This window comes from Peromyscus leucopus, chromosome 10 (assembly GCF_004664715.2).
Source record: "Peromyscus leucopus breed LL Stock chromosome 10, UCI_PerLeu_2.1, whole genome shotgun sequence".
Taxonomy (NCBI): domain Eukaryota; kingdom Metazoa; phylum Chordata; class Mammalia; order Rodentia; family Cricetidae; genus Peromyscus; species Peromyscus leucopus.
In genome coordinates, this window is record NC_051071.1 from 50966111 (window position 1) to 50987322 (window position 21212).

At 48.0% G+C, this 21212-nt stretch overlaps 1 protein-coding gene across 1 annotated transcript in view; it reads left to right on the plus strand.

Annotated features, from left to right (window-relative positions):
• Positions 1 to 19463, plus strand: part of C10H4orf19 (chromosome 10 C4orf19 homolog) — an 80227-nt gene extending 60764 nt beyond the window's left edge. Inside the window, 3 exon segments of the mRNA XM_028868142.2 lie at positions 16020 to 16073; positions 17696 to 17762; positions 17765 to 19463. Of these exon segments, the coding sequence (XP_028723975.1) occupies positions 16042 to 16073; positions 17696 to 17762; positions 17765 to 18610 (945 nt within the window). The 5' untranslated portion in view covers positions 16020 to 16041 and the 3' untranslated portion in view covers positions 18611 to 19463.
• The last annotated feature ends 1749 nt before the right edge of the window (positions 19464 to 21212 follow it).

A 21212-nucleotide genomic window follows, 5' to 3' on the forward strand; every position in this document is an offset into this window, starting at 1 on the left:
AGCTTCACAAGAAACACGGAGGTCAGATGATTCTCATTTTCGCCTCTTGGCACATGCCCGTGTGTGTCTGCCACACAGCATCGTATAAGGACTAGTGTTTGGGTTACTAATAAGTTTTGTCACATGAGCAACATTTGAAAATATGGACCACGAGAAGTAAGGATCAGGCCAGCGGTGGTGGCGCACGCCTTTAATCCCAGCACTTGGAAGGCAGAGCCAGGTGGATCTCTGTGAGTTCAAGGCCAGCCTGGGCTACGAGTGAATTCAAGGAAAGGCGCAAAGCTACACAGAGAAACCCTGTCTTGAAAAAAAAAAAACAAATAAACAAACAAAAAAGAAGTAAGGATCAAGTCTAGCTATAAAATGTCAGTTAGCAGCTGGTATATAAGAAGTGCCATGTAAACTTGGTGTTTTGACCATCATCTTCATTATTGCATGGTATTAAATATTCTGAGGCACATCTGGATCCTCAGACAGCAGGATGAGCAAGTCACTAGGCCTGGCTTGAGCTTCTGAAACCCCGAAGCCCACTCCTAGTAACACACTTCCTCCAACAAGGCCACACCTCCTAACCCCTTTCAAGTAACACCACTCACTCCCTAATGGCCATGCATTTAAATAGATGAGCCTATGGGGTCATTCCTATTCAAAGCACCACGCCAGCCCTATCATGTGTTTGTATGGAGTCATCTTCAGAACAACCCTATAAGGCTGATTGTTCCTCTTTCCCCCACCTTGATGTTGGCGAAACTGAGATGGAGCGAAGGTTTGTGGTGAACTCAAGGCCCCCAGCTTCTAACAACCCGTTCCAGAGCCCACTGACTCAACCATAGCAGCAGACCGGCTTCTGTGCGTCACTACCAGGCCCCCCCCCTCTTCTAAACCCCATTAGAAAACAGCACACGGCTTTCCCTTCTCTGCGATCTCTCCCAGCGCACCTCACTTCGGAAGTAGTTGTCTAAGTTTTGCACATCGAGCAGTTCTCCACCTCTGCACACCAGCTGGGTGTAACACAATCCGACCAACTTCCTGCTTTAGCTGCCCAGAGGCAGCACCAGATGCCACGAGTTAAGGGCCACGGCCGCGAGACTGCCCCCACTTCACATGCTGGTTTCGAACCTGGACCCCGAACATGTGGCCAGCAGTCATAAATCAGGTACCTTCCTTGGACTCAGTAGGTCTGTTTGAATGGCTCACAGAACTGAGAGAAATTGTTGAGTTACATTTACTGGTTTGTTCAAAGGATATTTTAAAGAATTGGATGAGCAGCCCCATGATGCGGGACAAAGGCAAGGTCTAAGAGGACCACAGAGCAGAAACTCTGCCCCATGGAGTTGAGGAGCACCACCCTCCCAGCACCCAGGAGCGTTTATACACTACACAGGGGCATTTACACACTATCCGGGGGTATTTATACACTACACAGGGGCATTTACACTCTACCAGGGGTATTTATACACTACACAGGGTCATTTACACTCTACACAGGGTTATTTATACGCTACACAGGGGCATTTATACACCACACAGGGACATTTACACACTACACATGGGCATTTATACACTATACAGGGGCATTTATACACCACACAGGGACATTTATACACTACACAGGGGGGCATTTTTACACTACACAGGAGCATTATACACACTACCCAGGAGTGTTTATACACCACACAGGGGCATTTATACACGTTTTGGCAAACCATACTGCCTGTGGGATTTGCAGAGTTTAATCTCTATCTAATTTCCAGTATCTACCTTCACTTCTAATGTGTGCACATGCGTGCACATGCACACACACACACACACACACACACACACACACAGAAATAGATAGATAGATAGATAGATAGATAGATAGATAGATAGATAGATAGATGATTGATTGATAGATAGATAGATAGATAGATAGATAGATAGATAGATAGATAGATAGATAGATAGATACTGATAGAGAGAAGAGAGGGAAGAGAAACAGATATATCAGTGGATGATATTGAACCAACCAAAACCTCTCCTTGGTATTGCAGTGATGGTAGCATCCTAAGGCTATCCAGGGAACCCAGCCTAAATCATCTCAGCATAAACTCAAGTGTGGCCAGCAGGGTTCCTTATGTCAAGAAGCCACTAGGACTTGGGAAATTCCAGGGGCTTTTGGAGCTCTGTGCCAGGAACCAGAGACAATGATCCAATCTATTTGTCATAGCCCCTATATGATTTTATGTGCACCTTGACAAGACCTTCTGGTGAAACAGCCTTAAAAGCAAAACTGATCATAAAAAATAAAGGTGAGGGACAGGTGCTGGAGAGACAGCTCAGAGGTTAAGAGCACTAACTGCTCTTCCAGAGGTCCTGAGTTCAATTCCCAGCACCCACATGGTGGCTCCCAACCATCTATAATAGGATTTGGTGCCCTCTTCTGGCATTCAGGCATCCATGCAGACAGAACACACATGGGGGGGACAGGGGGGGGGGAGCAGCGGGGCAGGGGCAGGGAGGGCAGGGGCAGGAGGGAATGGGTCAAACAAAGCAGAGCATGTTTTGTGACTTAGATCAGAAGCCGGGCGTGTGGTACTTGCCTGTAAACTAGCACTCGGGAGCCTAAAACAGGGATGTCCTGAGTTCAAGGCCAGTCTTGGCTACATAATGGGACCATGTCTCTGAATAAACAAATAAATAAAAATTTTAAACTATAGCAAAGAATCCTATTTGACCTATACAGGATAAGTGGGAAACAGGGTCATCTCTCTTTCAGATTTTAAAAATTACCTCAAGAAAACTATTCTCTGAAAACTCTTCAAAGTGTATGAGTCCATATAGTCCCAAAGATGAAATGTCATCTAGGGGGTCATGGCCTGGGTCCACCTAAAGCTGCGCTTTTATCTCCACGGTAGGTGATTCTCTCTAAACATACTTAGTTTGGATGCCATCGTCTCTTGGGTCTTCTAAGCAACAGGGTTCGTCACTGATGAAAGTCCATGAGGGTGCATGAGGGTCCGTGATGATCAGTTGAGCTCTGTATGAGAGCTCTCTGTACGACTTCCTCCACAGACACAGTTGGCTCTTTGTGTCCGTGGGGTGTGCCTCTATAGATTCTGCCACCTGCTGATGATGGGAAGTATTTAGGAAAAGTTGTCACAGGGCTGTTGACACCTACTGTGTAGTCTCGCCTCGAATGGTAGTGAGCGTGTGGAAACCTGTCCAGTCTTCCCTAAGTAACACAGAGCAATAACTGTACACAGCATTCCCATTGTGCTCGATGTTATAAATTATCTAGAGATGGTTGAAATGCTAGAAGCAAGGCCACCACCAAAGAATAAAGGATGTAGGAGGATGTGTGTGGACTATACGTAACTACTACACCATTTTGTGGAAAGGATGGGAGCAGGCAGGGGTTTGAGGAACACCCCCCATGGATTCCAAGGGACAGCTGTCCATCAAGGCCAGTGGGAAATTTGCATCATCCACTCGAAGAACTATAGGCATTTATCTTCAGCAACTGACTTGGAGCCTCACAGAGGCCGTCCTGTGCCTAGTGAAAACCAGCCTCACTGATAACGGGGCCCAACCCCTGTCCCAGTATCAGAGTGCCTTCCACACCCCAGCAGAGGTAAGGGCCATCTAAATTTGCTCACTTATGTCACTCACACCTGTTGGTGATATTGGGGATTCCCTAAGATCACTAAGCATGGTGTGAAGGTCCTATGTCCCTTACGCTTTCTCTAGGGGGAAATTTAGGGTGTCTACTACTAAAGGGAGTCAAAGGAGGTTGGGAGGAATTGAGGGAACCTGTCCTGAAGTGACATTACAGGGCAAGCGGGCTCAGGTGGGAAAGAGAAGTCACTAGAGATAAGTCCAAGACTAAAGTCCTCCATCACCACCCTTGGCTCCGCCCCTGTGACCCGCCCCACACGAGGCACACAGCAGGTGCGCCATGCACGTTACAGACGCTGGTTCTTTCAGGACCCAAGACCAGCGATTGTCACATGACTAGGTTTTAGTCATGTAGCCAATCTTCCTTTGACAATGAGACTGTCTGTAATAGGTAAGGGCCGGAAGGGGATGGTCACACCTCCTTGCCAACCCAGGAACTCCTACGTGGCATGTGGTCATTTGGTTAGGCAGGCAGGCACGGGGAAAAACTGGGAAGCAAATGAGACCACGAGGTGACCCAGACCGTCCACGCCGGTAGGTCTTTCCACCCGCTGCGATTTGAATAGTTGTCCTGTCCAACTCATGGTGAACTTTAACCCTAATGCCACAGTGCTCGGGGTTATGGGATCTAGAGAGGTGCTGTTAGGGATAGGGGAGTAACAGGAAGACCACAGGAAGGGGGTCCTAATGAGGAGGATCCTCTCCTCTCTTGCCCACACTCGCCTCTTATGCACGCTCATCTGCGCGCCTCCTCATTTTCTCTCCAACGTTCACCATGTAAAACCCTTCTACCGTGTGCTGCAGTAGCCAGGTGTAGCCATTCGTCGATCTTTGCAGCCTCCGCGTTCTGAAAAATAATCGCTTTCCTTTCTAAATGACACGGCCTGTGGTCTGAGGCTCTGGCCACGAAACAGATACTAAGACACCACTCCATGGTGAGAGGTGGGAGAAGACACGGAGGTCTCTGGTGGAGCCTGTTGGGAACCCGAAGCCGCAGAGGACATGGAGTTGCTTCCAGGAGGGATATAGCAGCCTGTCTGAGGTGGAGAGGGAGAGATGGATCCCTGACGTCTCCCCTCTTTGTCCGGTCCAGCACTGTCACGGGTGGGCTCTAAGGACAGGGAGCTGCAGGGACAGAGTTCCCTGAAGACAAGCTAGGCAAAGGAAGGGAAGGAGTCTTGAGAGCAAGCCAACCCTCCACGGGGTGCTCTTCAGATGAATTCCACAGTTTATGGAACTTGATTTTCTCAGTTCTTTCCGGTTACATGCCACAGCCGGGGAGAAGAGGCCACCCATCAATGAGAAAATGTACTAGCATGGGTCTTAGTTGGTAGGGTGCTTTCTAAGATACACGGAGCTCTGAGCGTGATCCCTAGCACCACAGGAAAAACAGGCGTGGCGGTACATGCCTGTAATCCCCGCACTCGGGAAATGAAGGCAGAAGGATCAGAAGTTCAAGGTCATCCTCCGCTGTGTAATGAGTTGGAGGCCAGTCTGGAATACACGGGACCCTGCCCTCTCCAAGCCCCCTCGCAGAGAAAATGATAAAAGGTTACAAAGTATAGCCAGGCATGGTAAAGCCTATCTTTAACCTCACGACTTGGAAGACAGAGGCAGGAGGATTGCAAGTTCAAGGCCAGTCTGGGCTACATTAGTAAGATTATGCCAAAATAAAGGAAGCAAAGGAGGGTTAAAATAAAGTGTTATGAAACATTTTTTTTTTTTTTTTAGAAAATGAACGAAAACTTTAAAGCCTTAAGGTAATTGTAAGATGGCTGACTTTGTGGTGGGATTGAGGATGGTGATGATGTAGTAGTTTCTGACCAAGTGAGCATGTTGACTATCTTGGTTTGAGCCATGTCGTTGGTCCCTAAAAGGACCCAGCACCATGCAGTAGCCTCATTGATTTCTAGGGACTCACCAGGATACAGTGTTAAGATACAGGCATCCCGCTTTGAAATAAAGCTGCCCTGACCCAACAGGGACAAAACCATACAGGCAACTCACCTGCCTCAGCATCTCTGGAGCAGTTGTCAGCAACCTCTGACAGCAGCATCTGGGAGCTGGTAAGAAATGCAGGTTCTTGGGCCCCACTCAGACTCAGGTGAATCAGTGCAACCCAGGGCCCTCTACTGCTATGTCTACCAGAAACCTCCACTTTTCCCGCGGCTTCCTAAAACAATCCCCACAGGGACTTCTGTTCCATTTTATTCCCTCATACACATTGTGTCTTTTTCCCATAATGCTCTGTGTTCTATTGAAGAGGCTTCTCCTCCAAACCCTTCCAGTAGGGACCTGTTACCTTTAGGGTAGATCTTTACCTCCCAGTCCATAGCCATGGACCGTCAACCGGAAGGCGGGTGACTCCAGGCCAGCCCATCCACAGCCTCACAGAAGCACTGCTTATGAACCTAGAACCCTCCATACCTCACAAGCTCCTTCTTCACTCAGCCTCTGCCACAGAAGTAGATGGCAGAGAAAAAAACCTAGACTCTTCCACTTCAGGGTTTCATGGGCAGTTTTGTGTGAAAGGGGGCCTCTGTAGGATTTTAAGAGTCTTTCCCACCCACACCGTGGTCTGGATGAACTAAGGAATAAAGCCTTACCTGGACAGAGCTGCAAGAGCCACTGTACCATGGCCACTAGAACTAACATGACAGATGTGCCTGGAATATTTCCCATGTTCTCTGCTGGCCAGCCTTACCATGGCAAGCACCTGCACTAATTGTAACCCGACTCTTGTATTTCTGAGGCCTTGCCTATCCCAAGTGAGTGCCTTCCTTGAAATTGAACAATTAGTAACTACTCTAGCCTGCCATCTGGCGGTAAGCAGGTGAAATGACAGCTGGAACGTTCAAGTCGAGAGAAACGCAAATTCCATTTTGCAAAAGCTACTGAACACAAGCTGAGGAGAAAGGTGTAGGAAGGCCAGACCCTACCAAGATAGATAATAGGAAGTGGTCATGTGGAAAACAATAGCCACTTCATTAGTAATGGCGCCACTATCTCACCAACCTTTATAGCGTTTATTCCCACTTGAAAGGCTTGTTGTAAAGTGAAAAAGAATTAAAATCAGAAAGTCCTTGAGCTAACATTGGATGCATAGTAATCACACACACGTTAACTATGGTGTTTATTACATTTTATTTTTAATTACATATATGTATTTGTCTTGGGCATGTGTATATGAGTGTTTATACCCGCAGAGGCCAGAAGAGGGCATCAGATTCCCCCAAGCTAGAGTTACAAGTAGTGAGCTACCTGATGTGGATGGTAGGAACCAACCTCAAGTCCTCTGGAAGAACAGCAAGCTCTCTTAGCCACCTGGAACCACCTCTCCATCCCTTGCATGTTTATTCATAAGTACTGGTGGTCCTCGGTCATGGTAGGAAATGCTCTGTATCAGAGAACTTATCAGTCATGATCCCTTGATGGGGTTTGTCAAATGACTGTTTCACGGGGTCTCCTAAGACCATTGGAAAACACAGATGTTTACAATATGATTCGTAACAGTAGCGAAATTACAGTTATGAAGTAGCAATGGAAATCATTTTATGGTTGGGGGTCACCACGACATGAGGAACTGTATTAAAGGGTCGCAGCATTAGGAAGGTTGAGGACCACTGCTGTCCATGCTTTCGTCTCATTATCAACCCTGAGAAGCAAGAACCATTGCTCTTCCTGGTTTGCTGATTAGACAAGTGACTCTCAGAGGTAAAGAATGTTGCAGGAAGAACTCCTCCGTGGAGCAAAGGAACTGGAGCTCATCTCTGACCTGAAGCTGTTCACTTGTGTGTGCATTCCACTGCCAGGGTGATGGAATGAGTCTTCTCAGTGCTTGTAGAAACCTGATACCAGTCCATGCTTTTTACCCACGTCCACCCTACATACATACCTCACCCCCTCCCCCAACACACACAGGGTAGGGGGGAAGGAGAGCCTGAGAGCACGAGAGACCATTGTATTCCCCAGACCCTAGCACAGTGCCTGGGAGGTACCAGAGGCTTGGTGTGTACTTTGAAAGAAATGAAGATGCTGTACAATGCTTACCTGCCAATGGTTCATCAAACATCTATCATTTTATTGTATGTATATGTGTCTGTGTAAGTATATGCCATGTGCCCACAGAACCCAGAGGCATCAGATTGTGTGAAGCTGGAGTCACAGTAGGCAGTTGTTAGGCTCCCAACGTGGCCACTTAGAACGGAGTCTAGGCTACCATGTGAACAGCCAGGGCTCTTAACCATGAACCTTCCCCCTGGGCCCCAGCCAAGCATTTGCCTTAAAGATAGTGAGCTAATTACTAAATCAGAAAGGAGGATGGCGTCAGATTTTAAACAGAAGACCAGACCAAACTAAATGTTCTTAAGATCTGTCAAAATGACTGTCCTATGGTAAAGAGCACAGCAAGACAAACAGTGGTATTATCAGGGTATTTGAAGGGAATGTGTCCCCACGTGCAACATGAACAGCCAAGGTCCCGTGGACCCCCAGCAGTAAGGTCGGGGGTCAGGACCTGGCCTGTTCCTCTTGAGTTCTGAAAGTGGAAGCGTCACAGTAGTGGTATAGATACCTCCTCACGTGGACATCCCTGCCGAGGCCAGCTGTGGAGGCAGCCTTCTGTGTGATGCAGTTCCAACAGGCCCGAGGCAGTCTTCCACTGAGAAGAGCCCGTGAAAATTGAGCTGTGTCTCCTGAGGGGGTGATGACATTGGCTCCCCAGTTTCCTAGTCCAGATGTGTGGTGGTTTGAATAAAAACGGCCCCCATAGGCTCCTAGGGAGTGGCACTGTCAGGAGGCATGGCCTTGTTAGAGTAGGTGTGGCTTTGGTGGAGGAAGTAGGTCAATAGCAGGTGAGCTTTGAGGTCTCAGAAGCTTAAGCCAGGTCTAGTGTGACATTCAGGCCCAGTGGCTCGCTCTCTTCCTGCTGCCTGCCAACCTGGATATAGAACTCTCAGGTCCATCTCCAGCACCGCGTCTGCCTGCGTGCCGCCATGCTTCCCACCATGATGACAATGGACTAAACCTCTGGAACTGTAAGCCAGCCCCAGTTAAGTGTTTTCCTTATAAGAGTTGTCATGGTCATGGTGTCTCTTCACAGCAATAGAACCTCTAGTTAACACAAGGTGTTTCAGAAGGCCCAGACGTCTGGACTTGCTACAAGCTCCCTGGTACTCATCACCTTCTCCAAGGCCCACCACATGAAGAAGAGGGTTCATCAGATGCCCCCCCGCCCGCCTCAGAGGGTTCCCTTAATCTGAGACCCTCATGCCTTCCAACCACTCTGCTTTTTGCACCTGTGTCCTTATCTCAGAGTGCTGGGGCCCTAGTTGAAGAGACCTAAGTCAAAATACCATAAGGTTAGGGAGTGAGATGGAGACGTGGGGCTGGAGGAGAGGACCCTAGGACCAAACCTTCCTCCACTGGGTCGGGATCATGACTTGGGACCCAGTGGGTCTCACTGGTCTCTCCATGAGGTTATGGGCTCCTTTGCAACCACTGAGCAAGTTCCTCAGTGCAGGGTGGTACAGATGCCACCAGGACTCTACTCCAGCATTAACAAGTGCGTAAGCCAAAGCAAATCACAGGCAGATGGTGGTGTGTGATGGTTCTCCTCTCCCACTGCCACATCTGGATGGTGAGATCTGGAAGAGATGCAGTAGGTTCCTGATGACAGACAAAGACTGTCATTAAGGACTCGGGAAGCAGCCCTCTTGTGTCTGTGACGCTGGAGATGGAGTTGTGCCCAGGGTGCAGACGTCTGACATCCAGGCATGAGCTACACCTGGGTAAGTGTGTTAGCCCCACAGTATAGCATCGATGTGTAAGACTCCTGACGATAAGGGCCATCCTCTCCATCATAGTTTTTCCCAAAGCATCCCACAGCATGGGTTCTAACAAGTTTACTATGAAAGTAAGTTGTGTGAGCTAATATTTTAGGGAAATACTGGGTTAACTAAGTAACACTCTTGTTGCTGAAGTTTTTCCTGTGTCCCGCCCAGTCAGCAGCCGCTCAGACCCAAGTAAACACACAGAAGCTTATATTAATTAAAACTACTTGGCCATTAGCTCAGGCTAACTACTGACTAGCTCTTACACTTAAACTCAGCCCATTTTTGTTAATCTATATGTCGCCACATGTTCTGTGACTTTACCTGCGTGCTATTACATGCTGCTCCCTGGATGACAGGCTGGCTCAGCCGCCTTCTTCCTAGAATTCTCCTCTCTGCTTGTCCTGCCTATACTTCCTGCCTGGTTACTGGCGAATCAGCATTTTATTAAACTAGTGTACAAAAGCATGATTCCACAGCACACTACCCTTTGTTGTAACTCTGAATGTATTTATCTTTATCTCTGCTCTCCCCAAGCCTGTTTGGCCAGGGAACCTCTTTGGGGGAGAAAACCTATAAGTATGTCTGTAGATGGAAATTTCTCCTGTCCTGCCTTGCCCAGCATTCCAGATGAATCTCTCCCACCTGCGGTCCCACAGCCGCTTATAAATTAATCACCCAGAGGCTCTATTAATTACAAACTCTATGGCATCTGGCTTCAGCTTCTTGCTAGCTAGCTCTTTCATTTTTAGATTAACCCATTCTTATTAAGCTATATGTTACCACGTGGCTGTGGCGTTACCAGTCTGCCAACATCTTGTTGCTCCTTGGGCGACGGGGCTCCCATCTCTCTCTATTCCACCCTTCTCTATCTCTGCTTGGATTTTCTGCCTGCCTCTAAGCTGCCTTGCCATAAGCCAAAAAAGCTTATTTATTGGCCAACCAGAAGAACTTCATTCACAGCATACAGAAAGACATCCCACAGCATATGTCTCTCTATACAAATGTCCATCCAACCCATTTCTCAGCAGTACTTACTCATATCTAAAGCATGCCATCTAGCGAAGGTGTAAAGTGGAGTATTTAAGGGTGTGGATAATAGGAATTGCCCTATATTCTTTCAACATCTCAAACATAACAGAAGTAGAAAAAAAAAGTCATCCCTGTGAGATTCTGAAGCCCACAGCTCTTCTAACCCCTCTTCACGTATGGAGTCGGCGAACTCTCACGTTGGGCCGGCTTCTCTTGAGTCCTCCGTGAACAGTCACACCTGCTGATGTTTCGTCCATTCCTCCTGAGACAGAAGATCAGGACCCAGGAGTGGCTCTCTAAATACCTGGTCACTTTGCCCTCTGGCCAGGTTCTGGGAAATCAGATTTAGAAAACAGATTCTGTTTTCTAAATATTAGCAAGTTTTCAAAACAGAGTTGAAATGTTAAGTGTTTCAGTTTACTACAGCTTTCTCACAAATACCCCAGTAGCCCCCTAAAACCTCAAACCATTTTTTGAGAGCATCTTTAAAGTCTCATTTCACAGGACCCCTGAAGCAGCATGTCCTTGATGCTTGGGAGTGTACCACAGAGGAGGACAGTGACTGTGTCCCTTCCCTCTCAGTTTATGACTTGTGATCCAGGACCACTGGATAGGGACCTGTGCGATCTGAACCTCGAAATGAAAAGATCCTCAGTTGGAATGGCTTATCCAATCTGATATCCCAAGGGTAGTACACACATGGAACCCCAGCACTCAGGAGGCTGAGGAAGGACCCTAGTAAGTTCCAGACCAGACTGGACTACACAGCAAGACTGTTTCAAAACAAAACAACAACACACAAGATAGCCAGCCCTGTTTTTCCCACCTGTCACTCATCCGTCATTCCTACATTTGACTAGTGAGGGAGGAAGTGTTCCGTGCATTTGTATACAATATTTGAGGTAGATGTCCGGGGCTTCCCTCTTGAGGGGAGGGTCAGCCTGAGGACAAGGGCCCCATCTCTGACTGCTTGGTGCCTCTGTCTTGTGTAGGCCCGATGCAGGTTAGTTGGTGAGCTCTGCGGCTATGGCATGTCCAGAAGATAGTGTTTCACAGCCCTGTTCCCCATCATCTGGCCCTTTCATTCTTCTAGCCCCTCTCCTTCCCTGGGCCTTCATCAGGGAGTCTTACTTGGATCCGTTATTACTACGAGGAGTAACAAATGGCGATCTTCCTAGTTCCCTTACCCCGTGTATGTTTGCTAGCCGGCGTCCTACTTGGGTGACAGACCTGGCCCTCTCTCTTTTGAACTCATCTCACCGTGGCCTTGTTGCTCACGTTTTTCTTCGGTGGGCTGGAGTTCTTGAGAGTCCTATTCGTTTTCATGGTCTGACGACTCCAGACTTGGCCAGCAGAGCCCCTATAAGCTGGCTCCAAGCGATCACTCTCCACACCAGCTCTCACCCCTTGGCGCCCCGATGAATACGGTCAGTTTTCTCTTTCCGAAAACTCCAAGGCTCCCCCTGTCCTGCTCTCCCCACCCCCACCCCACCCCCATCGTGGAACAGGATTTTCCTGCCTGGAGATTCCACCGCTCACTAATGCAGCCCTGACCGTCCTCAAACACGGGGCTGTTTAATTTCAACACGAAACATGGGACAGAGTCACAGCAGTTATGTGCGAGTCCGGGAGCAGGCGGCGCCAGCAGTAGGTCGACTCAGCCACCCTAATGGTATTTGCTTTTCCCCTGTGTAAACCAAACCCTGGCTGCCCACGATGTGCCCTCTGCTTCCCTGTAGCTGTTTATATCACTCCAAAGACAAAGCAAAGGTGGATTCCCCTTAGCTCTCCAGGGCTCCCACTGTAAGTCAGGCAGCTGCTTCCAAAAGACAAGCAGGAAGAAGGTGGGTAGCTCGCTCCTTCGGAACCCAGTCTTCCTTCAAGGGCTGGCATTTTTCTAATTCCATGCATGATGCCGGAGGAGGGACGTTTCCCTTTTGCTCAGAGACTTCCTTTTTCCAGGCAAGAGGTGGATGGGCTATTGATATAGGCACGGGGAGTGGACTGAACTTGATCTAGTGTGTATGAGGAAGAATAATTGCAGATATGGGGGTGGGGAGGGTGAGTACATTCGTCCCCACCCTGTTCACCTATGGGTCATAGAACCTTGAACATTAGAGGCCAGTTGAGAGAAGGAATGTCACCAGGAAAGGAAATCACCAAGTGGAAAGAGAGGGCAGGACCTGAACCAGGAAGCGTGTCCCACAGCTCAGGCTGGTACCTGACTCAAAAGCATGGCTCTCAGGTATGAGACTAGACGTGAAGGAAAGCCAAGAGGTGGACCCTAAGGGAGGAGGTTTGGGGAGAAAAGGCAGGAAACTGACCCTAAAGAGGGAAAAGCTACTCCAACATCCTGTAATTGCAGGGTTTGGGAGAGCAGAGATGGGAAGCCTGAAGACGGCAGGAAACATACACGCAGTTGAAGGACTTGGCTTCAGTCTCTAGCCTGCCCACCTCTGTCTGTCTGTGCCCCCTCCTTGTGACATCGGTGATTTGGGAGGAGGGGTGTTAAATCCCAGCCATTCTTGCATTTCTAAGCAATTTACTCTGTGGCCTGAGCCCAGCAGAAGGTGAGAAAAGGCTTTCAAGCTTCACTAGGAAGCTGGGATGGACCAACACCCCCAACACCCCAACACCCCCCCCCACGTGTGTGCACCCCTCCCCCGCACCTCCCACCCCACACCACCTCCATGCTTCTTTCTCCCTCTCTTCCCCGACTGCTAAACTAGAACTTCAAAAGCTGACCTACTCATCATAATATTCATTTACAGGGCTCTCTGCAATCTGTCCTTTGTGGTTTCACAAACACTGCTGAACCCCCCCCCTTTCCTTTTCTTCAGCTTTGTCTTCACTAGTTACCTTCCTATCTGGATTGTTTTTTTTTTTGTTTGTTTGTTTGTTTTTAAAAAGCAAAAGTACGGCAGTCAGGATTTCAGCACCAGTCCTGAAATGGGGAGGGAAAGGGTGGAGGAGGGGAGAAATGGGCATGGTACTTTCTAATCTAACCTATTTAGCCAGCTCATCTATGAGTTAGAGCAGAAAGCGAGGCAGTGGGGAACTAGAGCTAGGAGCATAATCCTAAGAGTCGTGTGTGCGCGTGTGCATGTGCACGTGTGCGTGCGTGCGTGCGTGCGTGCGTGCGTGCGTGCGTGCTGCTACTTAATTATCCCATCCCTTCTTTCCTGCAGGGCTGTTGTACTTGGGTCTATGTATGTTTTGCACTTGATGTCATGATTGACAGACATGCACCATTGGTCTTTATTCCAGAAACAGCTACTTCTTAGCATGGCTAACGCTTGCATCATGGCAACTAGATTGCATGTCTTGTGAGTCCAAGATGTGTGCCTTTTAAAAACACAAATGAGACTTGGAGAGCCGACTCTATCAGGAAGATGGATCAGAAATGAATCTGTGACATATCCAGATGAATCTGTGACAGGTCTGGTAGGAGCGCATGCGAGGAGGACAAGTGAGAGAGAGTCCAGAGGGAGGCCGAAGAGAGATGGCTATGTGGCCAAGCGGACCTGCACATTCAGGAGCTCAGGGATTCGGGGCTTGGGAGAAGTGGGGTTGGGTCTATAAGCACTTCCTGTGCTACTGGAAAAACTGCTACAAACTTGGGGTTTTCAGACAAGCAGCCAGAGCTTTTAGAGCTGGCATCAGTGGGTTGCATTATCGACACTGAGTGTTACCAGGGCCCTGTTCCTCAGGGGTATGGCTCCTCTCATTTCTGCCTCTTTAATCATATCATCTCTCCCTCTTCTGTCTGGGACCAAATCTCCTTTGGCCTTTGGCTTAGGAGCACAAATATAACTGAACTTTGGAACATCCCCATATTGAGGTCCATAACTTGATTACCTCCACATTTATTTGATTGGTTGCTTTGGCCATGGTAACATTCACAGATCCCAAGGATTCAAGTGTGTATATCTTTTAGGAAACGACTTTTCCACTTACTTCATAGGTACTGATTTTATTACCATAGTAAATTGAAACCCCTGTAACTAACCAATCAACCAACCTGTTGTTCATAGCAGCTGCAGACGTTTTCCTTACTGATGGAGTATTGTTATATTAGTATATTATAGAATATCATCCTGGGGAGTCTATAATTGAAAGAAGGAAGGAGGGAGGGAGGGAAGGAGGGAGGGAGGGAGCCACAAGCAAATCATCTCTCCTCCAAATGAACTTTGCAGACAAAGGCACTAGGTTGAAGGTCCTGGTGTCCATTTGTCTTCTGAAAGGCTGTACACATAAGAAACAGAAAACCACTAAGAGGTCCTCCCATTTCAACACTTGGGATTCACTGAGGAATCCAGCAGGCCAGGGTGGCCAGCTTTGCATGAAAAGAAGATTTTGTTCAAAGGGAAGCGATGGAGAAAATCCAACCTGGGAAGGATCAGGGCACAGTGAGCAGGTGGAAAAGGACTCCACCACCTTTACTAGGAAGCCCCAGGGAATGGTATTGCAGGCATGGTGTTGACCGGCAAGCGAATGGAACTCATGACTGATGACTGGGATTGTCCTGGCTGTGGAGATGGCACATCAGGAGCACACTGGCTCAGACTAAGCTAACACTGGCATCCTGCTCAGGCTGCACCACCCCAAAAGGCTGAATCAGGAAACACATGGTCAGCCATCTTTAATACTCACTGTCTATGCTAGTGAGCTTTCCATTTCTCTGTCAAATCCCTGAGCCAGTCAACAGATAAGGAAGGATGGTTTATTTTGACTCCCAGAAGGGATGGTTCATTGTGGTTCAGAGTTCTGGAAGTTTCAGTCCATAGTCACCTGGCCCTGTTATTTGAGGTTTTATCAGTATGGTACATTATGGTAGGATCATGTGACAGAAGATACTTGGTCACCTCAAAGTAACTGAGAAATAAGAAAAATAAAAAAGAGAGTACTGGGTCCAGATATGCTCTAGGCACACCCCCCTAATGATCTAACTTTTGTCCACTAAATTCCACCTTCTAAAAGGCCCACCACCTCCCAGTAGGACCACAGAGTGGTGACCGAACCTTCAACACATGGGCCTTTGATGGACATTCAGGATCCAAACCATTGCCTTCTTAGTACCTAAGGAGGTGACAAGGAATCCTCAGGAATGTTTACACCTCCTGCTGCTGAGCGGTGCTGTGTCCAGGAAGATTCCTGGGTCCCTGGAATCTTCACTAGGGGAAGGCCACAGGTCACTAAATATCATGGGTCCCTTTGCTCCCTGACATTATCCCATCATGCTTTTCTCATCTGCAGATGGGGGTGGACTATAAAGCTTGGATGTCTGAAAAGGAGTTTGTGTGAGTCAAGTGTAAAGAATGTTTGGGAATTCTGAATCCATGACGTCAGAGACATGAGGGTTCTGTCTTCATGATTCACGCGCCATCCTTGCACCAGAACTTACAACTCTTCATTTTGAGTGTCCCAAAAGGAAAAGTAAACTTGATTCTCACTAATAGGACTAATGACATGCTCTTTTTCTTACTCTTTCTTTTCCAGATGGTAACAAAAAATAATCCAGATGGGGTGCAGGTGCTGTAAGATGATACAAAGGTAAAGTGAACAGAGATTGTATGGCAAGGGGCGTTGGTAGTCAGTCTTGTTGAGACCACGCCCATAAAGTAAGACATGAAAGTAGAAGAGGGACACTAGGGAGAGAAGGGGACAAGTGGGGGTGGGGAGGACACACTGGAGGGTGGGGATGGATACGACCAAAGTCAACTATGTACGGGTATGAAAATGCCATCTTGAAACCCGCTGTTTTGTCCAATGGCAAACGCTAAAGCAATATCGAGACCGATCGAAATAAATAAATCCGTAAACACAGGATATGTGACAGCAGCAGCTCAAGAAGTAACAATGAGGGGCTGGAGAGATGGCTCAGAGGTTAAGAGCACTGACTGCCCTTCCAGAGGTCCTGAGTTCAATTCCCAGCAACCACATGGTGGCTCACAACCATCTGTAATGAGATCTGGCACCCTCTTCTGTATACATAATAAATAAATAAATAAATAAATAAATAAATAAATAAATAAATCTTTAAAAAAAAAAAAAAGAAGTAACAATGAAATTGTGACACCATCAGGACATTTAGCCAGCTCAGGTTTGACCCACATTGCCAAGACATGAAGCCTTGGCTCCATTTGACAGCATTTAGAAAACTAGATTTTTTTTTTTTTTAAATTTTCTCATTGCTCAAAACTGTTAGACATATCATTACTCCTGAGGTCAAATTCCATTTCGGTCAAATTTGCATTTTTCACAAAGCCTTCAATGAAAAAAAAAAAGCTCAGCTCAAGTTCAGAGGATTTCTGAAGTGAATGACACTAAAGAGTCCAGTCACCTTTCTTGTGACATTTCATAAAACTTTGAGTGGTGTGAATCATAAGGAAGACAGATTCACTGGGGCCATGACTTCCTGGGGGTGGGGTGGGAGAGGCAGGGCGGCGGGAAGCTCTGACTTTATTTGAGTCCAAACATCACACTTACACTTTACTCCATCAGAGCCATGTGATGTTGGGCTTTGTTCACAAGTGTTTATTATCTACAGTATTAGTTCTCTACATCCATGGACTCTACAGCCCTAGAGTCCACCAACCATAGATTCAAATATTCAGAAAGGAAACCAAGTCTGTACTGAACATTGGGACTTTCTTCTTGTTGTTCCCTAAGCAGTACAGATTGAAGATAATCTCTATGCCATTTATCTTGCCTTAGGTAGAATAAAGAACCTAGAAATGGCTTGAAGTGTAATGAGGTGTATGCAGATATGCCACAATTTCATGTGGAAAATTTGAGCATCTACAGATATTGTTATGTATGAGGGTCCTGGAACTAATTCCCCTGTGATTGTTTCTTTTATTCTACCACATACTTTATATTTATCATTTTCATGACTGCATAATATTCCATTGGAGAAATATACAGTTGATACTTGGTACTTAGCCCCTTATTTCCCTGTTAGTGGACATTTTTTTTTTTTCATTTTTAAAGTCCATGAACTACTTTATAATTCACCTATCCCTTCTTTGGGGTCCCTTTAGCTCTTTTCATTAGCCAACGATTTCTAGGCCAAGTATATTTATTCTTTTAGACACAATCACAGGAGCCAGTCCCTTCCCCAGCTCCTCTGTCCCGAGGCCAACTTAACTGATGCCTTCTCTTCTCACCCCCAGCTATCTCTTTGATCCAGTTCAAGTGCCCTCCCCTGGGTTCGTCAACGAAGTGAACACCTGCAGGTTGGAGAGGAGGATGACACTGTCAGACTAAAAGGCACCCAGAACAGAGAGGTTGAGGTGCCCGGGAATGCCCTGCATGGTGGGAGCCTGATCAAGACGGAGAACAGAGACGGTACAGCTGGTCTACCTCGCCAAGGCCCGCTCCCTCCGGAGGACTCGGAAGAGAGACACTGTGCGGAGAAGCATGGTATTGTCAATGGCATCAGCCCCACTGCCTCTCTGCATTTGGTCAGGAGTCCCAGGCCCCACCAGGTTGACGGTGGCTCCTGGGCCAGCAGCTCCTGGGCAGGCACCATAGACGGCACTCACCCAACTCAACCCTTCCTTGAAGGAGAGGCCTGCAGGAAGCAGAGCTGCACCGTGCCCACCTCCTCGGAAGAGACCCAGGTGGTGGGAGGTGGAGACTGCGGGGCCCCTGCTGAGGTCTTGGCAGGGGCAGACCACGTCCTACACTTACCAGCCCCGGATTACCCCCAGCTCTGGAGCCCCACCCTAGACCATGCAGACCCTGAAGAAAAGGATCATCTTTTTGAGAACCACTCTGAGGTGGAGCCCCTGCCGGGAATTCACCCCAGGGTGAGTGAGCGGGGTCTGAGCCTGCCCTTCTCCCTGAAGAGAAGCTGGGACTCCCTGAATGAGGCGGTGACTACGGAAGTTCTGAACGTCTACTTTAAAGAGGAGGGTCCCACTCACCCCCCGCCAGCGGTTGATTCTCGGAATGAGCCGGAAGTCCCCCACAGCTACAATGAGGACAGAGATGGGGTGGTGGTTGATGAGGATGCTGAGGTGGCCGAAGCCCTGGCAGCATTAGAAGCTGCGACTGCAGGAGAAGATGCCGAGGAGGCAGACTAGGGTGAGGGGCTGGGTGAAAGGCTGGGCGAGGCAGGGGCGAGGCGAGTGAGGTGCAGTCACACAGAGCAGACAGAGAGAGGCAAATGGACAGGAGCAGAGCTAACCACTCAGCAGGCGTGCCCAGGCAGCCTCACCAGCCGCACCACGTGTTTACATCCGTTCTCTTCCCATCGCCAGGACCTGCGCCACCCTGCCTGCCTGCCGTGGGCAAGCATCCCTCTGGGTAGCTGGACCCTGATTCAGAACGCCAGGTTCCAAGTCAGCGTGGGCCTCCGTGTCCAGGTCCACCACACATGCAGACGTTAAGCAGCTTGCTTGCCGGCCCTGGAAGCTCCCCCAGAACATCTGTCCAGATGTGCACGAGAATGCCCTGATATCCCCACACCTGATCCCAGGGGGGGGGGCACACAAATATGGGCCATGCTGTTTGAATGTATTTCTTTACCTTGTTTTTGAGAGCCAAATACTTCCCCCAACCTAGAAAGGGTAACTATCCACTTAAAGTGCCTACTGTGCGCCAGAGCTTAACTTCAGGGACAGTCCACCCAGGGAATCTACTAACTAACCACTTGTTGAATGTCAGGTTAAGCTTTGTGGCCTTCGGGGTGGAACAGATGTGACCAGTGAACCAATGGTTAGGCCTCAGCTGTGCTATGAAAACACCTCGACCTTAACTTTTTTTACACTATTACTTTTTAATCTCCTTTGGGATGCGGGAGGCTGGCCAAACTACTTCTTAAAACGAGGGTCGTGTTTTAGTTTCAAGTTCATGAGTGTCTTGGAACAGCAAAGCCATTTACGGAGGGGTTTGGGTCATTAAATGTCTGGTTCCCATTAAAGCGTCATAGCATTATGTGTGTGTGTCTGTCTGTCTTGTCTCAAAGCTGGATAGGATGGTCCCAGACCATCAGCGACCACTGGTGTTTCCTCCAGTTTACACAGGTAGACTAATAAAAAAGGAAGGGCCAGACATGGCACCCCCTCTATGTTAAGGTGGTATAGTCCCACTTTCTGTTTACACCAGGCTGGTTAGCATCTGGTCACTTGGCCACATCTGGCTGGAGAGAAGAGAGAAGAGAAAACATAATAATCAAGCTGTGTATTTGGGTATCCCACATCAGTTTGGGATCTAATCCCTGAGGGATAGGAGAGAATGGACATTGATTTTGAGGTGAGCAAAAATCTCTCTACACTCTCTGCCACATCAGCACTCCCAAACCCACAAGTTTGTGGTACAACTGATGTGTGAGAAGTCCGAGGATGGCACTCAGATTGAGTGTGACATATAACATCCTTAAGCCTTTGGATGAAGTCCAGGAGAGGGAAGTCTTGAGAGCTACCACCAACCCAGCTTCAGTCACATCCCCAAAATGGACCCAAAAAGGAAATTCGGACAGGGCCTAGGTAAAGAAGGGATTGACGCAGACAATGCCTTGTGTCCCGGAAGCAATTCAATGAGTGTGCACATTCGTTTGCTCTCGGAATGGCCACTAAGTTCCACAGCCCCGACGGCTCTCTCAAACTGGGAGGCCTCATTTTGCCAAAAGCTGCTTTGAGAAGGTTAACAGATAGCCAAGAATTCCAACCTTTTTTGTGAAACAGTCTTGGCCCTATTCACCTTTACCCCCACATTCAGGCTTCACCAGAGGACCTCAGAGGGGATGCAGAGCTCTGAGACCCAAAAACGAAAATCCTCCCCAATCTGGTTTTCTCTGAGGTGGTCTGACAGCCGCCAGCGTCGTGTGTGTGTGGTGTGTGTGTGTGTGTGTGTGTGTGTGTGTGTGTGTGTGTAGTGTGTTCCTGGGGGCACATCGCAAGCGTGATGCTGAAGACAGGGAGCCCTTTGGAATGTTCTGAACATTTTGAAAGCACAGGCACACCCACAGTGAGGGACCAACTGAGGTCAGGCTCAGACATCATGGGTCTCTACAATCCACAGCTAACTGTAGCACATGGAATTTACAACATTAAATCTCAATTTTGTTTTTTTTTCTTTTTTTATTATTAAGAAATTTTCTATTCATTTTACATACCAACCACAGATCTCCCCTCCTCCCTCATCCCCCCCTGCATCTTTACCCTCCAACCCACCCCCCCATTCCCATCTCCTCCAAGGCAAGGCTTTAAATCTCAATTTTGATTTTTTTACACTGTGTGCATGCGTGCGTGCGTGCGTGCGTGCGTGCGTGCGTGCGTGCGTGTGTGTGTGTGTGTGTGTGTGTGTGTGTGTGTTGCATGCATATGGAGATCAGAGAATAACTTGTGGAACCATCGTCATGAGTGGCAGCCAGCACCTTTACTGACTCAGCCTTCTCACTAGCCCAGGATTATTTTATTTATTGATGATGACATACTGCTTGCTTTCCTGAATTAAGACTTCCATTTAACTTTTCGCTGGTAGAAACTGAACTACCCTGTATATGAATCGTCATTTCTCAGTTGCGGATTGCTACAATTGTCGAGGCAGGTCCTCAAAGGAATGAAGAGAATTTAGGTGTCTTGCACGGCACACACCTCTTTGTCAGCGACTGATGCCACCTGTCATCTGCCATCTCCCTTTGGGCCTCTCTCATCAGTACATCCTTTCAGCTTGAGAAGCTGT